General features: G+C 45.3%; 1 protein-coding gene across 2 annotated transcripts in view; it reads left to right on the top strand.

The window, feature by feature from the left end:
• The window catches only part of UBE2E1 (ubiquitin conjugating enzyme E2 E1), a 75837-nt gene extending 59598 nt beyond the window's left edge, over positions 1-16239 (top strand). For both annotated transcript variants that reach the window (XM_033855260.2, XM_033855261.2), the window contains 3 exons: positions 12413-12545; positions 14272-14419; positions 15455-16239. In XM_033855260.2, coding sequence (XP_033711151.1) covers positions 12413-12545; positions 14272-14419; positions 15455-15552 — 379 coding nt within the window. In that variant the 3' untranslated portion in view covers positions 15553-16239. The remainder of the gene's footprint in view (positions 1-12412; positions 12546-14271; positions 14420-15454) is intronic.
• The last annotated feature ends 476 nt before the right edge of the window (positions 16240-16715 follow it).

The raw sequence follows: 16715 nt of genomic DNA, 5'->3' as shown, positions 1-16715 counted from the left end.
TCGCTTAACCTCCTGCATCTGTTTCCCCATCTTTAAAATGGGGATAATGCTACCTTTCCTGATGCAGAAGGTTTGGGTAAAGATTGAAAACGTCAAAGTTTATGAAAGAATTGTGGAAATGATAATGTTTCTCTGCAAATGTTGGGTGTTTTTCTGCTTTTGATTTATGTTGGTTCTTGGAGTGGAATTTTAAATGTGCATATATTAGGTTAGAACAAACCGATACCTAATAAATTCTGGAGAATTGAATTCAAACATTATTTTGCTTATTATACTTGGATAAATTTCTGTCTACTTTATTGAGGAGTACTTTGCATACAGTTAAATCCACCCACTTCAGAGTCTTTCATGTTTTGACTCTTCAGGTAAACTGAGTACTTAGATAGATATTTAGGTAAATTGAACAGATCATCTTAGCTAACAGTTGGTATGTGGTAATGTGTATGCCGAGTGGTCTATCAGATCCCCCTGCCTTGATCTGAAAAGTGTTTGCTTCCTGCTGTTGGTGTGTATGTGAGCTGCTTTGGTTTACACTGCTGGGGGGTTTGTAATCTCTCGCTGAACTAGTCTCTCAGCTCCTGGTTGGGGGCGCGGTGCAGAGGAGAGGCTAGGAGGGAGCCCCTGAGTTGAAGGGAGGAGGGAGGAGGACAGGCTGGCGGCGCCCGTCGGTCTCCGAGCTGAAGGTCAGGGGAAGCCTCTGTCATAGGGCTGTAAGTTGGAGGCAGGAGCGCTCACAGTCATTGCCTGTGAAAGGCTATTTTACATATTCACCCGAAGGTGCAGTAAGTCAGTGGGTCCCTGTGGAAAATGTCCTTGGGCTCTGAAGAGCAGGAGTGAATTCGTCTGAAGTCTCCTCTCCACGACTCTGTTCTAAACCACAGACTTTGAAAACTGGGCCTCAGTAGCCCAGATGGAGGACCCCCATCCCCTAAACCCTTAAAGGTCTCGCTTTCTCCTCAGAAGCCCTGTTTACCCCAGGGTAACCACAGTTAACTTGCCTTCTCTGTTACTAGGTGGGTTAGATTCCATTTCTTCTTCTACCCTTTGTAGAACAGTAACACTGTAATCATGAAAGTTAAAGATGATCGTTTTTAAAAATCCCAGTAATTTAGATCTGTTTAAAGGAGAAAATAAACCCCCCGTCTCTCATCCTGCAGGTGGAATCACTGTTAACAGTTTGGTTGTGTGGTATGTCTTATAAAAAATGAGATTGCTTTACATACTGTTATGGAACCTGCTTTTTCAGTTATGTACATTATGGATTTCTTTAAACCCTGTTCAGGATGCATACTTCATCTCATTTAAGAGCTGTAGAGTGTACCATTATATGCTTTACCACGATTTATTTAACCTATCTTCTAGTGATAATTCAGCTCGTTCCAAATTTTTTTTTATCATACATAAGGTTCTTATAAATATCCTAATACTATAGCCATGTGCACGTGTCCAGTTATTTCCTTAGGTTAAGTTCTGAGAAGCAGAATCTCTGTGTCAAAGGGTGTACTGGATTTATATTTGAATATCTTATTCCTAATCACAGTCTAAAAGAGCTGCTAATTTACTGTCCCACAAACAGTGGAAGTGAGCGCCTGTTTCCTCATACAGTTAACACAGAAGGTTTTCAGTGTTTTAAATTTTTGCCAGTCCTTAGAGGTAAAATGTGTCTCATGTTTAATTTGCATTTCTTTGAGTCTAAGCAAGATTGACAGTTTGTTTATTGGCCATATGGGTTTCTTTTGAGAAATGCCTGTGTACTTTCATCCATTGCTGTTAGTATGTTCAACGTTTTCCCAAAGTCAGGATATTAACCCTCGATCACGTACCCCAGCCTTTGATAAACTGTTGATGACATCTTTCTCTTAAAGGTCTTCGGTTTTTGTGTAGTCACATATGTTCATCTTTCCCTGTGTGTGTGTGTAACTTCATTGGTGTCTCAGCCTTGGTTCCCGCCGAAGGAGACTCTTGAGATGAGAATTCGAGCACAAGTCGTTTTTGTAGTGTAAGGAACAAAGGTAGAGGTGGGGAGTGAGACGGAAGGACGAACGCCTACTTGCCAGCACTCCGCCGATGGCTGAGGCTGCTCTTGAGAAGTGTTCAGTAGTTTATTCCTGCCTTACGAGAACATCGCAAACTAAACCCTGTGAAACAGCTACCAGCATGTGTAGCTGCAGCTCACAGGCGTCTGCAGGCTTCCTGACGGCTGTCGGCCGGGCTGCGGAGGCTCGGGCCTGAGGTGTGGGACGCCGAGCCTGCCCAGGCCTCCCGCGCTTGCTGCGCTTTGTCCACAGCGTCCCCAGTGTTCAGGTGCCCGGTAGTTCAGGTTTTCCTAGGTGCACAGAGAGAGTGCCAGACAGCTGCGGCGGAGGGGGGTCTCACCACCGAAAGAAAGGACCCAGCCTGGGGAGTCTCGCTGTGCCACTTAGCTGTCACTCTGACCGGCCCTATTCAGAGGGAGGGGAATTGGACTCCGCCGCTGGGAGCGGTGTCAGAGGATGGGGGGATTGTGTTGTACAAGTCCACAGGTTGTTACTTAGCTGCACTCCTGCCTGCTGGCCCCGACCGAGCAGCTTTTAGGCACCAAGTCGCAGACGGGCAGCTGGGAGCGGACCGGAGCTGGAACGGCGAGGCAGGAGGCCGTGCGTGAGACGCTGGCGGCCTCTGTGCAGGGCGGCAGGTTGAGAGGTCCCCAGCCCCAATAGCAGACTCCTCGCTCACATTGCTTTCTAGTTCCTGTTGAAAGCTCTTCGGGTGTTTTCTGTTTTGTTTTGTTTTTTAAATATCTGATGGGAGTAAGAGTCAAACACTTATTTTAGTGGTTAGCCAATTGTGCTAATATTATTTTAAAATAATCTACCCAACAGTTCTCAAACTTTTTAAAAAGTTTCAGGACCCCGTTACGTTCTTAAAAAATTATTACGAACAGCAACAAAGCTCTTGTTTATGTGGTTAATAATTATGGATTTTTACTGCATTCAAAATTATAGCTGAAACATTAAAAATATTAATAGTTCATTTAAAAATCATAAAAGACAGGTTCACATATAACTCTATTTTCCAAATCTAAAAAAACCTAGAAGAGTGACAGTGTTTTATATATTTGCAAATTGCTTTAATGTCTGACTTGAGAAAACAGCTGGATTACCCTGTCTGCTTCTGCATTCAGACTGTCCCCATATCACCCCTCGTGTAGTCTCAGGAAAACTTCACGGTGCAAATGGGAGAGATAGAGAGGGAAAAAAGGCCAATCGTGTTAGAATTAGGAAAGTAGTCGTGCCCTGTGGGCCTGTTGAAGGGGTCTCGGGGAAACTGCCGATCTAGTCATTTTGCCTGATGATGTCAACGCCAGCTTGAGCTGAAGGCGTTTTACCCTCCAAACCCACCTGGGTTCTGTGCTGAGGGAAGAGGTAGGGCCTGGACCTAGGATGGGGAACACCTGCTTGGGGTGTTGTACTCAAAGTCCCGGAAAAAGGGTGCAGGTTGAGGATGGAGACCCAGCGGCAAGATTGCTAGAAGTAGGAGACCGCGGGGGAGTCTGCTCCAAGCTGATGGGCCAGTGCAGGAATGTGGTCTGAGATCCCCTCATACGTTGATTAACCATGTCACCTCCAAAGTGGAACACTTTAAAGGACAGTAAAAATTTAAAATTATTATTAAATAAAAGCTGTATCAGACAATAAAATAATTACATAATTCACACCACGTAATAAGCGACCCCCCAAAATCCCCTGCAGCAGGGTAGTTCAGGCAGGTCTGTCTCTGGCGGATGGTGAGCCCCGTTGTGTGAGCACTTCCACTTAATGCCACTGCCCACGTTTCCCACTGTGAGGCCGTCCCCTGCTTGCCCACCTGCAGTCGGAGGTGGCCAGCAGCTGCAGAGTGGAGCCTGCACAGAAGGTGATGAGTGTGAGTGGATAGGAAACCTTTATGAGAGAGCTCTGTAGCCAAAGATGTGTTCCAGAATCTTTTCTTGGAATTGAGTGGAACCTGGTAAGTTCTTTGTTGAGAATTTTGGTGTCCTTTAAATAGCTCTTCCTTGTGGCACTATTGCTTTTGAGCATCAGCGCTAAGGTGTGGAGGGTACAGGTGTTAACAAGTGTGCCTTATCCCCCCAGAAGTCTAAATGAGAGGCTCTCTTTCCCCCCAACTGCCTGTCATTTACCCACAATACAGTCACCATCCCGACAGGTGAGCTGGTTGTGCTTAGTAGACCCTGTGGACTGATGAGTGTAAGAGCCAGACTAATAAGTTGCCCCTTGTTCAAGTTGCCCCTTGAACAACGCAGTGGTTGGGGGGTCCCAAGTATAACGTTCGACTCCCCCCAGAACTCAACTACTAATAGCCTGCTGGTGACTGGGAAGCCTTACCAATAACATCGACGTCGATCAACACATATTTTGTATGTTGTATGTGTATATACATTTATTTTATGCCTTCGTGACATACCTAATTTGTCCTTAATTTTTTCGATATTTCTAGGCTATGCAGTTCGGCTGTGAGTTTTTTCAAATTGTCGCAAATCCCCCCAGATTTTTTAATATATTGATTGAAAAAAATACACACATAAGTGGACCCTCACAGTTAAAGCTCGTGTTGTTCTCAGCAGTTTTACATCAGTATATGCTGATGTAAGCACTGCACCTGAAAACTCAGGACTCAGCCACGTGACTCTAAGGCTTCTTTTAGTGGCGATAGAGGAGTAAGAGCCTTAGAACTTGACCTGCTCTGACCATTTCTCTTACCTCTCTGGGGAAAAACACCAAATTAGAATTGTTCTAAGTCAGGCTTGTGTGGCTCCTGCAGAAAAGAGCTCTAGGCTGATGCACTTGAATCCTGAATAGCACCTGTTTAACGTGGTGTAGGAACGTGGCTTGTGAGGCACGGGGCGTGCTGATCTTTCAGTTCTCTGCACTCTTTCCTGTGTCGTTCTCCCCACCTCCCCAGTCTGATGTTCTAGTCCCTTGACTTGGGACTAGTTTATCATTTCACTTGCTCGCTACCTACCCCGCACTCTATACCCAATAGTTCAGAAGTTAAAGCACGATTCTTGGCTCAGTTAACTAAAAACTCTCATTACTCAGCCGTCCCTCGTTGGGAGTAAGGAACCCCTGAGGGCCATGGTTTTTTAGGTCTGCAATTCTTTCACTATCCCTAAGGGGGTGTCTTTCAAATTATCTTGAAACTAGTTTTAACTAATTTTCTTTTAAAAATTGTGTCTTTATGTGCATCTGATTTTTTTTCAATATTGGAATGTGAATTTACAGAAGGCCCTGTGGCTTTTTTCTAAAGCAGTTGTGTAAGATAAAACTATAATTGAACGGCTAGCTGGGCAGGATTGAGCTTTCGTGGTGTTTTGATATTTCACCTAATTTGGAAACGTTGTCATATAACCCTAGACAGTGGTACGTATTTTGACCAGCTAATTAAACACTGTTAATCACTATCAGGCCTACAGACCTGTAGTCTGTGTGGGAAATGACTAATCTCTAGAGACTTACCATCTGACATAAGAGAGGTCGTGCACCCACATAGCTGTGGCGGTCTGTAAATCACCCACAGACAAATCTGTTCTCGTGAGAACAGGACTTCGGGGGGCCTTGTGGGAAGGCTTCCTGGGGGACGTGGATCGTGTTGTTTTCGATCCTGAGCTTGAGTTCGTTTCCCTCCCATACGTAGGAAAATGTACCCCCTATTTGGACCCACTCTCTTCCAGAGTAACTGCCTAGACACACAGGATACCACTGATGTGAGTTCTTACCCACGTGGGCACCAGCTTTTCTGGGGAGTACTTTAGGTTGGCCCTTGGCCTAGAAGTTCTTTATGAGGGACAGTAGCCAGAACGGTGTGTGCGACGCAGCCCTGCCTTGTGCTCGTGTGAGGAGGCCTCTCAGAGCTACCAGGAAGGATGCACAGGGGAGTGCCCCAGTTCTTCACAGCGCTGCCCAGGCCGCGTCACTAGCCTGCTGATCGCTTGAGTGAGATCTGCTGATCTTTCACGTTCCTTCTGCCACTCGCTTCTAGGTTACGTGGTTACTGTTTTACGAAGATATGCCCAGGACAACACAGTTTTTGGTTTTGTTTTTATAAAATTCCTCTGGGTGTGTTAAGCAGATCTCACGGAGAAGGCGGCTTTCATTCCCTAGAGCATCTGTCTGTTGAGAGGTGGTTGTGGGAGATGAGGATTCCCTCTGGTAAACTGGTAAAATAGATTCATGCTATTTTATCGTATTCTTCTTGAATTTCTCAGGAAAAGGAGAGTAAATTAAGAATGGATTTTGAGTAGTATGCTTTGTGGTAGGGAGCGTAGATGTGATTGTGGATCTCTTCCTATAAGCATTTTCTGAGTTCTGTGTGTACGGTATTGATTTTACAGTCTTAACAGAGCAAGGCATCACCAGGGTTAATACTTGTTTCTTACTGCAGAGAATTACAGACAGACAAGGAGAGAGCTAGATAATACAGATAAATGGTCATCTGAGTCTAGAAGATTGGAAAGGAGAGCTGCTGTCCATTGCCACTTCGTTTCTCCATAGCTGGCTTCTCAAGCTTTAATGCGGTTAGGCATCATTTGGAGTCTTTGTTAAAATGCAAATTCTGATGCCTTAGGTCTGGGGTGGAGTCTGCATTTCTAACAAACACCCAGGGGATGCTGGTGTTGCTTTATTCAGGGACCACATTTTGAGTAGCAAGGGTCTGTAGAACACTAGAACACGTGCAAATCTAACGTTTTTGGTTTTGTTTTGTTTTGGCCGAGCTGCGCCTGCCTTTGCCTTTGGGGATCTCAGTTCCCCCGACCAGGGATGGAACCTGGGCCACGGCAATGAAAGCGCCGAATCCTAACCACCAGGGAAGTCCCGCAAACCTAACTTATAATAATGACAGCCGTATATGTTGAATGTTTTTTCTGTACCGGGCACTGAGCAGTGGGACAGAGACCAGAGGGTGGGCGCTGGAGTCTGGCAGTAGGGGTTCGAGCTGAAGCTCTTCTCTTTCCTGTCTGATTTTGGGCACATTTTCTCTAAGGCAGGACTCTCAGCCTTGGCGCTGTTGACCTTTTGGCCAAGAGAATTCTCTATTGCGGGAGCTCTCCAGGGCATCGTAGTATGTTGAGCAGCACCTAGCATGTACCCACAAGGTGCCAGTAGCGCCCCCTGCGCCCCGTCCTGTTGGGACATCCAAAACTGCCTCGGAGGCAGCATCACCCCCCCGCCGTGGGGAACCACTGCTCTAAGGCTGCTGTTGAAATGGGGCAATTGGGGGATTTTGTGACGTGCGTGATGCACTTTACATAAGCAACTAGTTTTGCTTTATCATGTCGCTCCTACAGAGAAGAGGAGGGAAGACACATGGACTAGCCAGTCCACAGTCTCTGCCGCATCCCGTTTCCTGGGGACTATCGTTGGGTACTCCAAGTGCCAGTTCTTTATTTTCATGAAACGTTACTCATTGTACTGCGGGATAATAGCAGGGATTCCTTGGGATATTTAGGTGGGAAGAACCGAGCTGCTAACCAGCTGGTCCTGAGCCCCTCCCCTTTCTCGGGGCGCGCCGGCACACGCTCCCGGCCTGCTGCTGCAGTCCACACGCTCGCGTGCGGCGTGTTTCTTATCTTTCTGTCTCCGGACCTCTCATCCCTCACTTTTTTCTGGGGTGTGAGACTAGATAACTAAGTCGTCTTTCAGGATTATGCCTAAAAGAACATCTGAGTTAGGGTTTTCTATGTTTGTAAGCAAGGGTCATCTCTCCCAATAACAATTAAAAAATTGATCAGGTAGAAATACCATTTCTTAAAATCGATTATAATTTTTGCCTTGCTTTCAGGATATTCTTTATAAGAAATCGGTGATACCTTTTGAAAACTGAAGTGCAACTTTGGTTTCTAACGGTTGAAATGGAAGCTAAGTCTTTAATAAACTAATACTGAGGATGGGAATGGGGGAGGATGGAGAAAAGCATGATTTTAAGACAAAACACAACGAAGCTTAAACGTTGGCTTGTGCAGTTTTCTTGGAGAAGTCGGTCCAGAGGGCACATTTAGATGCCAGTAGTTAGACTGCTCTAATGACAGTTTTTAAGAGTTGGTTTTATTAATTTCTTTGGATGATACCTTAAATGACTTGTTAATTACTTTTTATACTGTTCAGATTCTATTTAGGACCATATGTGCTAAGCGTTAGTTACACCCGTCAGCAGCTCTGTGCTTCCTGTAGCTCCCCAGAGAGTATCTGGGAGACAGGAGAGCTGCAGCGTTTAGCGGCCCTTCCCAGCGCTCACTGCCGGGAGGCCCTCGAAGGTGGGAGGCCTGGACCACGGTGAGTGCCTGCCAGCCGGCGGGCTTCATACGACCCCCGCTCCCACTGTTGATGGGTCCGTAGGGCATCAGAAACCACTACAGAAATAAGAAAATACTGTGTCAAAAGTAGAAGTTACCATCATTTTTCTTAAAATGTTTACTGCGGCTGTATTTACTTTGACCAGAAGGGAAAAAACAGAATTAAGGGCACAGTTCTTTCTTTTTGCCTTGTATAAGAGTTCTGTGTGTTACACTTTTTTTTTTTTTTCCCTTGGCTGTTCCGCGACCAGGGATTGAACCCCGACCCTCGGCAGTGAAAGCGCGGAGTCCTAACCTCTGGACCGCCAGGGAATTCTTTTGAAAAATGTTTGTGTTGCAGATAAACGTTATGTCCCTGTTTAACGGAATCTGGAAGGCAAAGGCATGGGCTCGTTTTCCCTTCTCAGTCTCAGCTGCCTGCAGAGATTCCAGTCACAGTTGGGTTTCACTGTCTCCAAGCAGGGATGTGTATTTTTTGTCGTTGTTCCCATCTTTCCCTTAATGCCTTAAATTCAGTCCCCACATCTCCCAATTCAGAAGTTTCCATCCCTTCTAATCACTTAGACTGATTAGAATACTTCAACTGGTATTTAAAATTGGAGTTACGTTTCTTGTTGTGAAACCAGAAGTATCTTCTGTTACAGGGAGGGGGTTGGAAGGCAGGGGGAGGCATGTGCTGACCTGAGGGGTCCAGCCGGTCACTTTATGGAGGAAGGGGTGGGGTGCTTGGACACACTCCCCCCGGAACAGCCTCACGTAGCTTCTCCCTGACAGTGGCCTTCTGAGAGCCAGGGACTTGTGCCCTCGCCCCCTCCCGTGCCCCTCGCCCCCTCCCGTGGGTCTGTCTACTCACCTTCTGGACAAGTAGAGCCCAACTTTTCCAGTGAGAATTGGAAGGAAGAAAAAAAAAGCAAAAGTTTTGCAGGCCCCATATCATAATTTTTGTTTTATTCTGTGATTAAGAAAATGCATAAGACAAAAAGCTACGTGGATTCATCCAATAACAGCCTCTGAATAGCTGAAGCTTTTATTCAGGCAGCGTTGCTTGGTCTTTTCAGTGGGTTCTCAGACCCCTCAGGGTAACTTCCAAGCCTCCTGGTTGAGGACCCACAGGTTAGGGATCTGTGCTGTGGAATCTCTTGCAGAGCTTTAGCATTTCAACTACATTGGGTATTACTTCACTCATGACTTTTCTTACTATAACCCACCTTCATTCTCCACTTTTTTGAAGCTTATGTTGTGTGCTTGATTCTTGAACTCTCTTTCTCCATACTTTTTTCTGAACTTTCCGGAAGGTTCACAGCCGAACTGAAAGCTGATTACAGACAAGTAGCGATCCTGATTTGGATTTCTAGCTGTATCACAGGTGACAAGCGTGAAATGTTAAAGCTCGCGTTCTCAGCCTGTCGTCCTACTCCCAGTCACCTGTACAAGGGGGTCCCAAATGCAGACCACCTGCTCAGAGGTCCCCAGAGGAGCTTTTTAAACATGTAGATTCTCGGGTTTAAGCTCAGGAGGCCTGGGCTTAAAGGTCAGGAATCTGTAATTTTTAAAGTTCCATAGATTATTTTGATGATGAAATTTCTGTACAGTCATAAAATCTGCTTGTAGTGGCATGTTGTTAGACCTTTGTTCTTCTTTTATCGTTTTTTCTGTACTAAGGGGCCGGCGGAATTGGGCCTCTGCGAACATGTCCCCGCCAGGGTTGGACTGACTTTACTGTTACTTTTTTCTGGGTCTCTCAGCGTCACCAGGCTGACGGGGAAAACAGCATGGCTGCTGATGCGCTAGTGTTCTGGGTGGCCTAGCTTCTGCTCTTGGCCTTGGTTCCTGTCTGTAAGAAGAGGGGTACACAGTAAACGACAGCCTCTTGCCTTTAAGTCTTAGATGCCGTGAGTTCTTATCTAGTTGGATAAGAGAGAATAGTTTGTCTTTTTATCCGCAGCCTCTGTGTCAGTGTCATCTTCATCTGCTCAGTCCACTTTTCAGTTAACTCCAGTCTGGTAATCAGGTATCATAGCTGCATCAGCCATGGCTTGTGGACTTTCTGTTCAAGTACATATGCTGGATGCAGACATATAAGCAGGTCAGCAAACTTCAGATGGCCAAGGACCAGTTCTCATCTCAGGCTGTGAAGCAGCAGCAATCAGAGTTGCATCCTTTCACTTGGAGGGGTCACTGCATGTTTTTAGAGGGAGAGGGTGGGTTAAGAGCGCTCCCTACCTTGCACCTTCTGAGAACTGTGGTCAGATGTCATGCAGAATCGGAAGTCGGGGAGTCGTCTTTTTTTTTTAAACTCGAAGATTGGTGTCTGCATATACGTGTGACTTAATATTAGAGACAGTGTTAATTAAACGAGCTCTCTTCCCATATCTGTCCAGTGTAAAACAGGTTTTTAATAGTTGTTGGGAATACCCATCAATCACAAGGATATATTCAGGGACCATAGTATTTGAGCCAGTGGGAATAATCAGATAACTGGAAACGGAGGTGACAGCTGCCATTTAATGGGAGATTACTGTGGGCCTGTTGTTCTGCAGAGATAGTCATGCCCCCCCCCCCCCATATTATCAGTATTTTAGTTCTCAGAACATTCCTGTGAGGTGGGTGCTCTAAGCTGAGTAACTTGCTCGGGGTCACACAGCCAGCAAGTGCTCAGTGAGTGTCTGAACGATTTCTACCTCTTGACCCGTTTGGGCCCTAACCCTCCCCATTGGCCCCTATCCTTTGTCTGTATCTTCTCCCTCCTTTTTTGCCACAGCATGTTTTCCCCCCGAACCTGTTTTCTTCGGGTTCTCTTTTACAAGCTCATTCCCCTAACCTATGTTGCTGTTGTTTCTCCCACTCCAAATTTCAGGTTGAAAGAAAAAAATCTCTGGTGGGTTGGGGGAAAGTATAGGGCCACAGGTAGGTTTTCTCTTTATCTTTTTTTTCCCCCTTCTCCCTTCCTGTTCATCTCCTCTTTCTCTTAGAAGGACTTGAACCCCATCTCTAACCAGTTAGCAGCGGGCATGTTGAAGGCAAGCAGTTCTTGTCTTGTGCGTTAGGGAACCTTGGCATCTAGCATCTCTGTCGGGCATGGGCCGTCCGTGAGTGTGTGGGGAGTGGATCCAGTTCACACCATACGTTAGTTGAAAAGAGCCTTGCCTGCTCTGTAGAAATTATGCTGTGTATCCACTGGGATCTACAAGCCTCTCCAAGCGAAGACCTTTTGTTGTTTGGCCAAAACACACTGCTGTCCTCGAAGCGGCTGTTAATAGTTAGGCTTGAGCGTCTCAAGTGAAGCCGTGTCAGCGAAGCCATCCACGCCGTTACCCGTTACCCTGCGCTGTGGGCAGGTCTGTCTGCATCGGCACCGAGACCGTCGCCCAGACTTGCGTCTTCTCTCTCGGTAGCGGGGCTTTACGCTCACTTGTGTGGACAGATGTGTTAGCTAGCCCTCGGAGGTCTTGCTTGTATTTTTGTTTATTAATACGCTTGACTACAGAGCACTCTGTGAGCCGACACAGTGCTGTGGCTACGCGTGAAAAGCGCTGATCTCACGGGTGAGGGTAGCTTAACGTGTAGAGAGAGAACCTGATTGTGGAATCTAATGTGTGCAGAAGTGAAAACTGAATGACTGGTAACTGGATCCTTTGGAGGAAGAGCCCCAGGCAGAGGGTCAGAAAGGAAGCTTTGGTGCTTAAAATGGTCCTCAAAGATGATGTAGCCGTGAGCAAAACTTTGTCACTAATTTAATGAGTTCTGGTGTGCTGAGAGGCGTTTCTCTTTTTGTAAAGTATCGTTTACGTTTACATTTTCTTATGATGTATCAAGGAGAGGGTTTGAGAAGTGAGGGGTTTATTGCTTCTTCACAGTTAAGCGGGCATAGACTGGTTTCAGCGTCCTTTTTTACCATATACTTGACCTAGGGCTTGTTGGAGGCCTGCATCAGAGGCCTGTCTGAAAAATACCTGTGTTTTGTGGAGAGAATCCACACACCAAACAAAAAGGAAGGAGAGGCGACCTTTCCCCCTTTGGGGACACACTGTAAACGTGGGGATGCCCCGCCATCTACTCACCTTCTGGTGTATTATTTCACAGCGCTGGTCCCAAAGGCGATAACATCTATGAATGGAGATCAACCATCCTAGGGCCTCCAGGGTCCGTGTATGAGGGTGGTGTATTCTTCCTTGATATCACTTTCACACCAGAATATCCCTTCAAGCCTCCAAAGGTAAGAAACTCCCCCTGATTTATGCTAAAATTTACATACTCCCGTGAAAGGTTATTCAGGCTTTTAAAACTGAGTTGTTAATCGCAAAGAAATAGATTTCTGTTATATCTTGACAAATCTCTAAGTACACTTGAACATACACAAAACACTTCTTTGGGTTGACTTTGCCTCTTTTGGCAAAGACCATTTCTAAGAGTACGTGCTTTGTTTTGGTGGGGCTTAAAATCCTGCTAATATTTATAGTAACACAGTCAGCAGCCTATAAATAATCCTCTATTTCCCACTCAACAGAAAAAGTTTCTGAACAGATAAAAATGGTGTCAGAATATCCACGCACTAAAGCAGTTAGAGAATCTCCTACCAGACAAGCCTTGGATTCCGCTCCTTGTCATCTTCTGGTCTTGTTCAGATCCTGCCCCAAGCTTGCGCTTTCTCGTCTAGGATGGGCAGGGGTAGCTCAGTCACTGTCTCCTGTAACACTCAACACTGTGATTCTCATTCGCCCAGTCGGAAGGAAAACCTCTTCTCGGGGATGGGGTGGACTGCTAGGGAAAGAGGTACAATTGCAGCCCAAGAGGTGACCGCAAGTCTGTCACTTTAAAAAAAAAAAAAAAGTGGTAAAGTGATAGGGTTTTTTCACTTTTGAATGAGTCAGTGTATTTCACAAATAAAAAGTAGGAGACCAGACAAAGTAACCCAGGTTCGTGGGGCTGTTGATTCGTCTGCTGCTGTGGTCCTTACCCACTTGTAGCTCCTTACCTGTGGAGATTCTGTTTAAGTGAATTCTCTGATTTAGGTAGGCACGATGATCTTGCAAGATCTGATATATAAAGGTCAGAAAAAGCAGAAACAAACCTCATCTTCCAATATATTTTTCAGCCTTTTAGGTGTGTGATCATTGTTTGCTAAGCACTTTGTCTTTATGTACCCACTGTGTTTGTTTGAATTAGATTCTAAAGCTTGCTTTGAGGCCATGTAGTACTACCAGCTAACACAAGAGGTCAGCAAACAATTAGCTGTTCAAACTTGGAAACGTTTGGAAAATACTTAATACATTAAAACTGCTAAAGATGAATTCAAGAACTATACAGGGAACTATATCCGATCTCCTGGGATAAACCATAATGGAAAAGACTATTAAAAAAAGAACGTGGGGCTTCCCTGGTGGCGCCAGTGGTTGAGAGTCCGCCCGCCGATGCAGAGGGCATGGGTTCATGCCCCGGTCCGGGAAGATCCCACATGCCGCGGAGCAGCTGGGCCCGTGAGCCACGGCCGCTGAGCCTGTGCGTCCGGAGCCTGTGCTCCGCAACCGGAGAGGCCACAACAGTGAGAGGCCCGCGTACCGCAAAAAAAAAACAACATGTATAACTGAGTCACTTTGCTGTGCAGAGATTAGCACAGCATTGTAAATCAACTATACTTCAATTTAAAAAAAAATACTGAGGTTACCTTGCTTTTTGTTGATGGATATTACTTTTTAAATGAAATTGAAAATCCCTGAGATTGTATCAGTGAACACTTTCTAATCTCAATTTCATGAAATAGTCTCTTACCCTGTCTCTTATCAGCAGCCTTAGTTAAACTGTTTTAAAAACAGTTCACTTTTTAAAAAGACCAAATGTCTCTTTCTTTAAAAGTTTTAATTAGGACCATTTAATTGAAGAGGCAATTTAGTAAAAAGTTTGTTTGCTGTTCAGATTTCATTTAACACTGTCTTGTTTTTTAGGTTACATTTCGGACAAGAATCTATCACTGTAATATTAACAGTCAAGGAGTTATTTGCTTGGACATATTGAAAGATAACTGGAGTCCAGCACTAACCATTTCTAAAGTCCTTCTTTCTATCTGCTCACTTCTTACAGACTGTAATCCTGGTAAGGTTAATAATTCTTTACCTTGTTTTATTCCTCCTCACCTGGAAAATGGTTATTTTCCACGTAAACTAAGATTTTCTAAAGATAAAGTTCAGATTTTATTTTTGAATGGGCTTTCAAGGGACAAAAACTCATTGCTTTTCAAAGCAAGTTCTTATCAAGAGTTCCATCTACTAGGTGAAAAATGCAGCGGACTTCACCATTACTTGACGTGTTCTAGCAACAAGGTGTTATAAACTGAAGACTTACAAAGATTGCCTTAGGTTTTTGCATCTTCATTCTCTGCCCTTTACCTTTTTTCCCTTTTTGCGTGTCTCCCATGCAGAAACGGCACGCACACTTGGGAATGTTGTCACCCACCCTCTGCCTGCGGGTCTGCTCAGCACCTGCCCACAACTGCTTACTGACGTGGCGTTGTTTCTCTGCTGCACACTTAGTGATTACCAGACTGTGGTTTCGTCTGGGCCTTAATTTCCTCTTATTAAAGACTTTTTTTCTAGATAAAGAAATATAAATTTAATTACTAAAGATTTTATTTAGGTTTCAGAGGAACACTGTACTCAATCGGAAGTACAGGTTCTGACCTGGCAGCTTTGGGTCTTTGCGGGTCAACAGAGTAGAGAGGTAAATAGCGTTCGCCTGCAGTAGCCCTGAGGCCTTCACAGCGCTCAGTGTCACAGGTGGTGCCATTGAGCAGGTGGTCCTGTGGGCACAGCTGGGTGTTGTTCACTGCAGCCTAGGGCCTTGCGCGTCCCGTGCCCCGACGCACAGGAGCAACACCCTTCCCGTGGGGGTGGTGGTCGGGGGAGAGACGGAATGAACTAAGGAGGCGGGGCCAGACCACTCTGTCTGGATCAGGATCCCCCTGCATCCATGCTGTTTTTTAAAGGCCAGGAGGAAAAGTATCCCAAATGGTGGAGTGGTTTGATCACAGCTACTCTGTCCATTTCCTTGCAAGCTGTCACTAGCTTATTTGCTGAAACTTAACAATGTTCCTTTCCCTTCTTCGAAGTAACGTACATTCTTTTCTTCCAGCCGACCCCTTGGTGGGAAGTATTGCCACTCAGTATATGACCAACAGAGCAGAACATGACAGAATGGCCAGACAGTGGACCAAGAGATACGCTACATAAACTGGGTTGTCACAATTCTCTACATTCTTTGTCTGTCACAGAGAGAGCTGCTTATGATTTTGAAGGGGTGGGGGAGGGTGGGCGTTGGTGAAGAGTAGGGTATTTCTATAACAGATATTATTCAGTCTTATTTCCTAAGATTTTGTTGTAACTTAAGGTATCTTGCTACAGTAGACAGAATTGGTAATAGCAACTTTTAAAACCGTCATTAGTTCTGCAGTATGAGCTGAAATGCAGTACAGAGAATAGACGTTTGGGTTCAGTTGCTTGTAGTCTGTAAATCTGAAACAGCTTAATTTGTACAGGTTACACACCTGGCCATTTATGTAAAGTCCTTCCAAGACTACAGTCTTTTGTTTTAAAAAATTGGAATTTGTTTTCCCTTCTTGGAGGGGAACAGTGATACTTAACAGCTTTTAGAGACTGTCATCTCATATATACAATGGACACATGGCTATAAGACACCATATAGGAAATATGAGTAGTTATGTACTTTATTTTATATGCCAGTCTACTTTCTTGTGAAAAGACAGAGGTTGAATCAGGACTTGTGAAAACCTGTAGTAAAATACCTTAAGCTGTTAACTGTAAGGCGTGGAATAGGAGTTGCTCAGTGGATTGGTTCTATGTTGTGGACTGCCTAAGTCTGCATTTGTTACTGTGCTAATAAACAATATTAAAACCACCGCCTAACGCTGCTGTATTCATTTACTTCCTTTTGCCTTTTTTGTAGTTTCTTTCTTCTTGATAGATCTTTGCTACTCAAACAGCCTAGAAGGTAATGCAGACTGTGCGCGCTGGTGTTGTCTACCCAGCACGTGTGTTAGGATTGGTACGTTACTCTGGATTTATCCAACAGCCTTGCAAGATAGGTGCCTTAGGGAAGGTTAGATAATCTAACTCATGATCTTCCAAAGGCAGAGTTCTGCTGTATCTTCGTCAAAGCATTTTCCAACTTGGAAGCGCTGTGGTGGTAAGTGTGTGCGTGAGAAGTGGGCTCTCATGGAGAAACACCCCCGCCACAGTGGAGGGAGCCTGGCGGGACCTAGGTGCACACACCTGCTCCAGAGAAGCTCGTCCAGGGCCCAGGGCGGAGGTACCTGCACTCTCATGACGCATTTAAAAAGAACGCGGTCACTCTGTGTACTAACGGATCTAAGCTG

The sequence above is a fragment of the Tursiops truncatus genome, chromosome 4 (assembly GCF_011762595.2).
Source record: "Tursiops truncatus isolate mTurTru1 chromosome 4, mTurTru1.mat.Y, whole genome shotgun sequence".
Taxonomy (NCBI): domain Eukaryota; kingdom Metazoa; phylum Chordata; class Mammalia; order Artiodactyla; family Delphinidae; genus Tursiops; species Tursiops truncatus.
Note: the sequence above shows the minus strand (reverse complement) of the source record. Positions and strands in the feature narration are given on the sequence as shown.